This window comes from Miscanthus floridulus, unplaced genomic scaffold (assembly GCF_019320115.1).
Source record: "Miscanthus floridulus cultivar M001 unplaced genomic scaffold, ASM1932011v1 os_2701_1, whole genome shotgun sequence".
Taxonomy (NCBI): Eukaryota; Viridiplantae; Streptophyta; class Magnoliopsida; order Poales; family Poaceae; genus Miscanthus; species Miscanthus floridulus.
The window spans coordinates 34211-44944 of NW_027098460.1; the positions used below are offsets into that span (position 1 = coordinate 34211).

At 43.0% G+C, this 10734-nt stretch overlaps 1 protein-coding gene across 1 annotated transcript; it reads left to right on the forward strand.

Moving 5' to 3' along the window:
* The first annotated feature begins 4168 nt into the window (after nucleotides 1–4168).
* On the forward strand, nucleotides 4169–9254 carry LOC136535342 (putative disease resistance RPP13-like protein 3). The gene is made up of 3 exons (XM_066527633.1): nucleotides 4169–5233; nucleotides 5834–8011; nucleotides 8881–9254. The coding sequence occupies exons 1-2, from the start codon at nucleotides 4377–4379 to the stop codon at nucleotides 7926–7928; spliced, it is 2952 nt and encodes a 983-aa protein (XP_066383730.1). The 5' UTR covers nucleotides 4169–4376; the 3' UTR covers nucleotides 7929–8011; nucleotides 8881–9254.
* The last annotated feature ends 1480 nt before the right edge of the window (nucleotides 9255–10734 follow it).

Consider the following 10734-nt stretch of genomic DNA (forward strand, 5'->3'; position numbering starts at 1 on the left):
CTCGATGCTTGAAGAAGATTCTCGCTACCCGAGAAATGCTCTTGGTACTCGAGCGGCAACATACTGGCTCCCCAATACTTGGGAATATCTAGCTACACTGCTTGAAACTTCGGCACCCGAAGATGCTCACTATGTACTCACAGTACGCAGAACTTACAGGGGAGACTGCGACGTTCTGAGGGCTTGAAGATACGTGCTAGCTTATCATTAAGTCCTACGGGGGCTACTGTCAGAGATATGGGCCAAGAGTACCTGTGCCACCCATATATATGACCACCACCAAGTTATCAGTCCAACAGTCGTCAAGGGGAGGCCCGCAAGGGCTGACGCGATCCACCAACGTGGAGATCAAGGCAAACCACAGCACAATCGTCCTCTGGATGATAGCTAGGATCAATCTGTTGTAACAAACTAGGAATGTAATCTATTAGCCCGATCGCCCTCTCTGTAACCCTACCTCTCCTGCCTATATAAAGGAGGGTAGGGACCTCGGGCATGGGATCCATCTTTCACCTATTTCATCTACATCGTCGCTAGGAGTAATAGCCCCTGTAAATGAGCATACGAATACAAGAGAAGCTGCACCACTGGAGTAGGGATTAGCGCGCACCGCGCCCCGAACCAGTATAAATCTCTGTGTCTCGTGTACTACCATGCGATTCCGTCTACACGATCACGTTGCTGGATATTGCTGGAGCAAAACAATCCGACACATAGAAATAGCCAGGAGCCGGCCCTACAAATCATATGTATAGTTGTGTAGCGCGTAGTGAGAATTAACGTGGAGGCAACATTAGAGCCTCCAATTTGTAATAGTAGGATTAGCTCTAGCGCGTCTTTAACTAGTTGCTAGTCAACTAGGTAGCAAAGCATATCTAATTTGGTTTAATTTTTTAGCCCTGCTAATAACTATTTATGTGTATGCAAACCCACCTTTACACGGCAGACGCATCCCACAGAACACCTTTTTCTCAGAAGACCCAGCCGGCCCAAACCAAAACAGCCCAGCTGGACATTAAAGGGTGCAGTGCAGCGCAACCACTCGTCAGGAAGATGCCTATGAGGGTCCACCGACTAGCACTAGTGGGCACAGCTGTGTGTTGATGCAGATGAATTACTGAGCCGGCCAGCTGCTGACCTGTGCCCCTGCGCCGGCCATGTGGCCAACAAGTCTGTTCGTCCTTGCGTTCTCATGAATTCAAGCGCGTCACTGCATGCCCAGCTGACAGCCAGCGACCAGCGCTAGTGGGCAGTGCCATCTCCCTGCTGATGAATTACTGGGCCTGCTGCTGCCCTGGCCAAGTGGCCAACTAAACTAATGTGTTCGTCCTTGCGTTTTGTTGAATTACAGCGCGTCAATGCATGCCCACACTACGGGACTCAGTGAATTTGCCGAGTGCCAGGGGCACTCGGCAAAGCCCAATTTGCACTCGGCAAAGGCTTTGCCGAGTGTTGCACTCGGCAAAGAGCACTCGGCAAAAAAACAGTCGGCAAAGACGTCTTTGCCGAGTGTCTTTTATCGGGCACTCGGCAAAGCCTTTGCCGAGTGCCGACACTCGGCAAAGTTGGAACCGAAAAAAAACCCGAAAAAAATGGAAATTTTTACCCAAAAAAAATGGAAATTTTTTTTTAATTGGTGGAGGCCCCCACCGGTCAGCGCCCATCCATCTCCGGCTTTTTTCGCGTAAATTTCACGGCTACGCGGCCGACGGGATTCGAACCCAAGACCTCTCGCTGCGCACAAACCTCCTCTACCACTACACCACACTGTCACTTGTGTCTAGAATCCGTTTTAGTTCCCAATATATTATACTAAACCGAGTGTAAATTGCTTATTTGAGGCCGTAAATGAATTCAAATCAAAAAGTGGTCAACTACAAAGTTTCATAAATTTTTGAGATCTACAATTTTCATTTAGTAAGTTTTTCCATCCGAGGTCGTTTGAAAAATTTGAATTTTAAATTTGAGAGATTCAAACGTAGTTTTGCATGATAAGATGATTTCAAATCAAAAAGTTGTCAACTACATAGTTTCATAACTTTTGGAGATCTACAATTTTCATTTAGGAAGTTTTTTCATCCGAGGTCGTTTGAAAAATTCAAATTTTCAAATTTTCAAATTCAAACGTCATTTTTGCATGAAAAATGATTTCAAATCAAAATGTTGCCAACTACAAAATTTCATAACTTCTCAAGATCTACAAAGTTTATTTTGGTCATTTGTTCATCCGACATAGTGGTAGTAACATTGTTCACAAATCATATATATCTCTCTTCTATTTTCATGAAATTAATGAGAGATGTATATTTTATGAACAACGTTATTGTCGCTTTGTCAAATAAAGAAATGACCAAAATAAACTTTATAGATCTTGAGAAGTTATACAACTTTGTAGTTGAAAAGTTTTTCATTTGAATTCATTTAGGGCCTCAAAAATTGATTCGAAAAACTGATTTGCCGAGGGCCAAAAAAATACACACGGCAAAATACCTCTTTGCCGAGTGCCAAAACATAGGCACTCGGCAAAATACGGCTTTGCCGAGTGTTAAAAAAAAAACACTCGGCAAACTGAGAGTAAATTGCTTGTTTGAGGCCCTAAATGAATTCAAATCAAAAAGTGGTCAACTACAAAGTTTCATAACTTTTTGAGATCTACAATTTTCATTTAGTAAGTTTTTCCATCCGAGGTCGTTTGAAAAATTTGAATTTTAAATTTGAGAGATTCAAACATAGTTTTGCATGATAAGATGATTTCAAATCAAAAAGTTGTCAACTACATAGTTTCATAACTTTTGGAGATCTACAATTTTCATTTAGGAAGTTTTTTCATCCGAGGTCGTTTGAAAAATTCAAATTTTAAAATTTTCAAATTCAAACGTCGTTTTTGCATGACAAGATGATTTCAAATCAAAATGTTGCCAACTACAAAATTTCATAACTTATCAAGATCTACAAAGTTTATTTTGGTCATTTGTTCATCCGACATAGTGGTAGTAACATTGTTCACAAATCTTATATATGTATCTTCTACTTTCATGAAACTAATATGAGAGATATGAGAGATGTAGATTTTATGAACAACGTTATTGTCGCTTTGTCAAATGAAGAAATGACCAAAATAAACTTTGTAGATCTTGAGAAGTTATACAACTTTGTAGTTGAAAAGTTTTTCATTTGAATTCATTTAGGGCCTCAAAAATTGCTTCGAAAAAATGATTTGCCGAGGGCAAAAAAAAATGCACACGGCAAAAAGCTTCTTTGCCGAGTGCCAAAACAAAGGCACTCGGCAAAATACATCTTTGCCGAGTGCCAGAAAAAAACACTCGGCAAAGACGTATTTTGCCGTGTGTTTTTGTTTGCCGAGTGTATTTTATTTGGCACTCGGCAAACACGGTCTTTGCCGAGTGCCCGATAAAATACACTCGGCAAACACTCGGCACTCGGCAAATCGCCGGTTTCCGGTAGTGCCAGCTGTGCATGATCACAAGGCTTTGTCATTCGGTGAAAAATGTATCCATTATTGCCACAAGAGTGACCAGTCTGTAGTAGGCATCTTTACCACGAGTCGGTGAGTGCATCTTCACGAGCATGGGCGACAAGAGGTCCTAGAAAGATGCGTGCGGTGGAGCAATGAATTTACACCCTTCCCCTGCATGCAGTCACCATGAATTATTGTTACTAGTCTATCAATATGCCCTCGCACGGGCTAAAATTTTAAAAGATATACTCTTAATATATTTTATTTGATTAATAAAAAATTACTTATATTAAATTGTATATTTTCTTTGTTTATTTTCTACAAAATTGACAAAATAGATACTTTGTAGTCTATATCTAATGATCATAAACTTATAATTTTTTTTTCAAGGGACTCACTTGTATATTTTTCATGCATTTTCATACTTTTATTTTGCATGGCACCTTATATATTTTAATATGCAATTAGCTTGTTTCCTTGCTATTAAGTATGGTGACCCTTGTGGCATCACATATATTAAGTCATGAATCTAAATTTTGATTTTTTTAACTTTATTTTTATTGACTGCTATAGATTTTTTCCTCAATTTGCTGCTCGCATGAGTACACCGTCCACACTCCTCGCCTCGTGAAGCATAAACTACAGTTCTCGAACACATGGAGGCTAGACTCCTCCCCACGCGTCGCCGACTCCGCGCTTCGTGCTCCGCTGCCGGGCTCTCCTCCCCGCGTGAGCTCAGAGATCCTCCACTGCGGGGCTGCTCCTCATAAGAGCTCCGATATCCTCCACTGCCGAGTTCCGAAATCCGCCGCCGCCACCGAGCTTCTTCCCCGAGCTTCCGCATGTGCGGAATCTCTCTTGGTCTTCAACGTCACCAATCTTCCATCCTGCGGTCGACATGGATCTTGTGGCCGGGGCAGTGGGCAGCATCGTCACCAAGCTCGGCGAGCTCCTGCACGGGGAGTACAAGCTGCAGAAGGGCCTGCCAGAGCAAATCGAGTATCTGAAAAATGAGCTCGAGAGTGCGCACACGGCTCTCCGCAACTTGGGTGAAACGCCGCCGGAGCAGCTGGGTCCACAGGTCTGGCTTTGGGCTCGCGAGGTCAGAGAGGCGTCCTACGACATGGAGGACATCCTCGACGCCGTCCTCGTCGATGTCGTGGAGGGGGCCGCCCCTGCTGAGACTAAAAGCAAGAAAGGCTTGCTTAAACGTCTCAAGAAGAAGATGGCCAGGCTGTTGAAGAAGAGCAAGGCGCGCCACGACATCGCCGGCGCGATCGAGGACATGAAGAAACGACTCCAGGAGGTGTCGGGCCGCCGCGACAGGTACTCCATACCCGTTGCAGTGGCTGCGCCGGCCACCAAACTGGATCCCCGCCTTGTGGACATGCACAAAGAGGCAGCACAGATTATCGGCATCGAGAGGACGACGGCGGAGCTCATAGCCATGCTTCAGTCATCGACCCACGGCCATGGAGATGCTGGCGCCTCCAGCAGCAGCAACCGGACCAAGATAGTTTCTGTGGTCGGAGCTGGTGGTCTGGGCAAGACCACTCTTGCCAAGGCAGTTTACGACGAGCTGAGTACGGGATATGACTGTCGAGCCTTTGTTTCGGTTGGCCGCAATCCTGACCTGGTGCAAGTCTTCACCAGCATCTTCTTTCGTCTCGACCAAAATATGTACCAGGCCATTCGTGATGTAAAGGACCTACAACTGCTCATTGGCGAACTCCGAGAATTCCTTGAAAACAAGAGGTATGCATTAATCAGTTGTCACCAGATTACTTATAGTTTCTCTGTTTCAATTTATGATTATATATATATATATATATATATATATATATATATATATATATGCGCTACACCACCGCTTGTGCTGTGTACATACTATTGGGGAGCATACATACATTTACCATTTAATTTGAAGATGTTTCTTTCTCATTATGTATCGATGATGCAGTTGTGGTACAATTAATACTTCTTCTTGCTAGGGAATTTATATTTGATAAACAAAATCTAAGATGTTTGTTTTTTTCATTATGAATCAAAGCTGCAGTTGTGTCACAATACTCCTTTTTTGCTAGGCAATTTATATTTGATAATACAAAGTTATAAAGTACCACTGTCAGATTCTACCTTGAGTAGAGGAATCTGGATTTTCATCCTTTGTCTAAAAATCTATAAAGTACCACTAGTATGTAATTTTCAAAGACTAAATAAAAGTGAGACATCACCCAAATTCAATACTCGTATAGTACAGATTTCATCTCCTATGTACAGTATAGTATAGTATAGACGATAGATACTCCAGGGTTTACTAACTCTGCCTATTCATTTGTACTGTCTTTTTGGTAGGTACTTCATCGTTATTGATGACGTATGGGACATAAATTCCTGGCAACCAATAGGATCAGCTTTGCATCGGAGCAATAACGGAAGTAGAGTAGTCAAAACTACTCGAAATCTTGAAGTAGCCTGTGGCGATGAAGTTTACCAGCTTGGCCCTCTTTCACATGATAACTCAAAGAAGCTCTTTTATATGAGGCTATATGGCGGTGAAGACAAATGTCCTGCTCATCATCCTGAAGAGGCATCCCAAAAAATTCTGGACAAATGTGGCGGTGTGCCATTAGCTATCATCACAATGGCTAGCTTGTTGGTGGGCAAATCAAGAGAGGATTGGTTTGAGGTCTACAGCTCTCGTGGTTTCTATTGTGGCAGAGAGAACAAGCAAGTAGATGATACTGTGTGGATATTGTCCCTTAGCTACTATGATCTGCCTTCTCATCTAAAGACCTGCTTACTGTACCTAAGTGTGTATCCCGAAGACAATCAGATCGAGAAAGATTCTTTGATATGGAAATGGGTAGCAGAAGGCTTTATAGAGAAGAAAACAGGAACAAGCCTGTTTCAGCGGGGAGAGGAATACTTCCATCAGCTCATAAACAGAAACATGATCCAAGGGACGAAATCAGTATTGGACGGCATCATACATCACTGCCGTGTTCATGACATGGTCCTTGATCTTATTCGTGACCTGGCAGGAGAGGAAAACTTCATCACTATCTCAAATGAGGATGGAGGAACATCATCACGACACAAGGTGCGCCGGATAGCACACCAGAACAGGATATTGCTGGATCAATCTCATCCTGACAGTCATAGGGACATGACACAACTGAGGTCACTGGTTGCCCTTGGGTGTGATATCCGTGGTTTGGTATTGCATCCGAGCATTAAACTCTTACATGTGCTAGCTTTAGAGAGGTGCACCTCACATCAGTATGGCAGGCGCTGGCTTGAGCATCTTGGGAAACTAGTTCATCTGAGGTACCTAGGGCTACGAGGTACAGATGTCGAAGAACTCCCCGAGGCGATAGGAGCTCTAAAGCTTCTACAGACACTGGACTTGGAAGGTATAGGAGGATATGGTATGCAAGTCCAACTGCCATCGAGCGTTAGCCTGCTAACACGGTTGGTTTGCATAAGATGTGACGAATGCACGAAGGTGCCCGATGGGTTCCTCCAGAAGGTGACGTCACTGGAGGAGCTACAGATAAGTGTTCGCATGCTGTCTTTTGAGCCCAAGAGGCAATTTTTGAAGGAGCTGGGCAACCAGAGCCTACTGAGGGTGCTCCGTGTGATTGGCATAGGCAGGCTGGATGAGAGCGTGCAGGCAGAACTTTTGAAGTCACTAGGCAATCTGCAGGAGCTCGAGCATCTGCATCTGCATGTTTTTCAGTTCCGTGAAAGTAGCCCTGCCTCAACAGAGTGGGACAAAGTTGTGCTTTCGGAACATCTCAGGCATCTGCGTATACAAGGCATCAGGTTCCCTTGTGTGCCATCATTCATAGATCCCAGGCTTCTCCCCAACCTTTCCTACTTGTGGTTGCATGTGGGTCATATGGACGAGGCAGGTCTGAGAGCCTTGGGTGGGCTGCCAGAACTCCGTTTCCTCCGTATTGATCCAGCTAATTATGGGACGGCTTCTCATAAGCAGGCTGTGGTAGTTAATATTGCTTCCCATGATGTCTTCTTCCACAAGTTGAGAAGCCTCAAGTTGTATGACTGGATGGTCCAGTTGGTGACCAACGATGACTTGACTAGTGCTTCATTTAGCATCTGGAGGGGAGGACAGGATGCTATGGTATTTGATTCCAAAGCAGAGGACGCGGGCTGCAGCAACAGAGTAGCGCCGGCCCCTGTTGTGATGCCAAACCTCCACGACCTTTGGTTCACTGTCCCAGTCAGGGCGTTCTACAAGGATGGGCACCCTACCCGGAGTGACAATCTCGACTTGGACATGGAGTGCCTCCCTTCGCTATGCTATGTCGAGGCACGTCTCGACTGTAAGGATGCCTTCCCTGATGACGTGGACAAGGTAGAGGCTGAGCTCAGGCGCCAAGCACAACTCCATCCCAATACTCCCAAACTCGACTTCAAGATATGATGGCACAACCAGTACACAGATTCAACGTATTCAAAGTTTATGAAGATATGATGGCACAACCAGTACACAGCGACGATGAAGAGGTTCGTACAAGCTGCCTAACTTGTTTAATAACCACATTCCATTCCCCATTCCACTGAGGCACTAACATGTACTACTTCTCCATTACTATATTATTATTATAGTAACAATATGCCTAGAAAATCATAGCCCTTGATTTGTAGAATTAGTAGGACAATTAAATTTCGTCTAGGGCGTCCTAGCTTCCTTGTTTAATTTCATCTGCCTGTGCTACTGTGCATATGAAGTAATTATTATCACTTTTCTAAGAAAATAGATACAGTTAAGTATATACTTGTTACTGTTGTCACATATGGACTATATGTTTGAGTACGCAAGAACATTAATTTTTAACATGATGTTGGTTTTAAAAGTGTTGTGCTATGGCTAGTGACAAATAAATCACGTATACCATCAACATGATTTTGCTGTTAAAAATGGATCTACTCATGTTGAAAAGATCATTACAGATAACGTTAGTGGTTCCACATTTAAAAAATTAATTTTACAGGTATATCACTCTTGATCTTTATTTTGTCAAGTTACAAGAAAAGAACATGTTAGTAAAGCAAGATCCTTTATATCTCATCCACATGTCACATTATTGCATCAAATACCAAAGTCAGATCATGCGTGCATGTATATTAGATCTAACAAATAAGTAGACTTTTTCTATATTTATTCTGTGTTTCTTCTATCACCTCTTATAAGAACAGGTAATATGTAATAATTTACAATTAGATCAACGGTTCACACACACTTCGAAGTACCGTAGTCTGTTGTTGATTGTTTTAGCCGACTTCATCCATCATTTCCATTGACCTTCATGAATCATCAATGCTGGACTGATAATGCTAATCAAAATTATTTTTCCTTACGATTTTTATTACAGTCTTCGGAGACTCAGCCTTTTGCCTCTTGATCCTCCATGGGAGGAGTTTGCGGCTTAAGTTGGTGGATCTCAGGACGTTGGGAGCATTTTGGTACTCCTGCATGCATGGAGCTGGTGTCAGTCTACTACACGATCACATATCTCTGTGTGCTCTTGATGGACCTTTGCGTGCTTTAAACCGGCCTCTAATAATGTTGATCGACGACGATCGTGCCTGTTGTTTAGTATATTTCATTTCGCTCTAGCACTTATTGTTGGCGTACCTGCAAGTATGTTTGGAACATAAATGATATGTGTGTTTATGTTAAATGAGGCTTAAATTTGGTTTTCGTGTGCCTCCGCATGCATGCATGCCTGCCCATCTTCAAGAGCTCCATCGGGGGTCCAGTTTGCTTTGCGGAATTTCTCCAACTGATGAAGCTAGCACTTTCATTCACTTCGTTGCTATGATCTTGGCTACTGTATTATTTATGTATTTAAATTGTAGTGAGGAACGTTGTCACGGCTGTCGTGTCATGGAATTTATTTTAATTTGGGCAGTTACATGTGTTTTTTCACAATTATTCCATTTCTATGCCATATATGCACAAGTGTAGTTTCCCTCAGCGCATTACTCCCTCACCACTTTACCCCAGAGCCACTTCTGACGAAAAGAAAGAAATAACTCCCTTGTATTCACTCTACCAAAGTTTAAATGTAGTTTTGAGGTCCTAGAGAAGGACCGCGATAAAGCGCCACTGGTCACGCGCTCCGGGAGCACGTGCGACCCGACTCCACCCTGCAACCGTTGTCTTCCTCCTCACGCTTGCGCTTGTCCTCGCCCCGCCCCCCTCAACCTTGGCGTCCCCTAACCTCCAGCGCGATGGCTCCGCCAGCGTCGTCCTCGCTTGGGCCCCCGCCCCGGCCCCCACTCCTGCCGCCTCGCCGCGCCACCCACCTGGCCCACCCCTTGAACCCACTGTATGATGGAATTTTGGCATGTTGTAATATTATTACATAGCCTATTTAGCATGAGTCCTATGAGGCCTATAAAATAATTTGACAATTACGTGATGCCTACCAAATATGGGGTATATAAACATTTGGGCCTTAAAGATGAACGAGTTGCCTAATAACCATCAATTAGCACAATGGCCAATTAACAATATTGGGCTCATGCATGGCCCATCCAAGTGTTCTCTCTCACATGTGGCTTGCCGAGACATCTATGTAGGTAGGGATGAAAACGGTACGGAAATATCCCGTAATGAACTGCATTATTTTCTATATTTGATCTGATTGAATTCGTATTTTCGGACAAATTCGAATTCGGTTCGAAATTCATAACATCAAATTCGAAATGGGAACAAAAACGGTTTAGCCGTTTTCCGACCGTTTTCTACTTTTCTACTTGTAATTCGGAATATCCCGAATTCGAAATTCAATTTAAACCGAATTTGGCCCCCTAAATGTCGGGCCTTAGAAAAATTGTATCTTTTTCATACGTTCTCGGATGAAGATGATTTTTATATGAAAATTGTAGCTCTCGATGAGATCTACAACTTTATAGTTTTTAGTTTCTTCATTTGAGGTCTTTAAGATGTTAAAAAGATTAAACAAAGCTTTGACAGTATATTAATCGCGTACACGCACTTGTTGCCTTAGAAAAATCATATCTTCCTTATATAGTGTCAAATGGTGAAATGGAGATACTTTTTATGGAAGTTCTAGGACTTGTTAATTGTTATTCACTTGGTTATGCACTTGTTAATTGTTATGCACTTGATCCTATGGGTCAATATTCCGTATTGATTTTTTGTATACCGACCTAGTTCGACATAAATCTGCTCGAATTAGCTCGTTTTCGAAATTCTT

Excerpts from the sequence above, each read along its gene's own strand:
- LOC136535342 (XM_066527633.1), top strand. The coding sequence starts at position 4,377 with ATGGATCTTGTGGCCGGGGCAGTGGGCAGCATCGTCACCAAGCTCGGC. Across the intron at positions 5,234-5,833 it reads GAATTCCTTGAAAACAAGAG|GTACTTCATCGTTATTGATG; the intron begins GTATGCATTAAT and ends TCTTTTTGGTAG.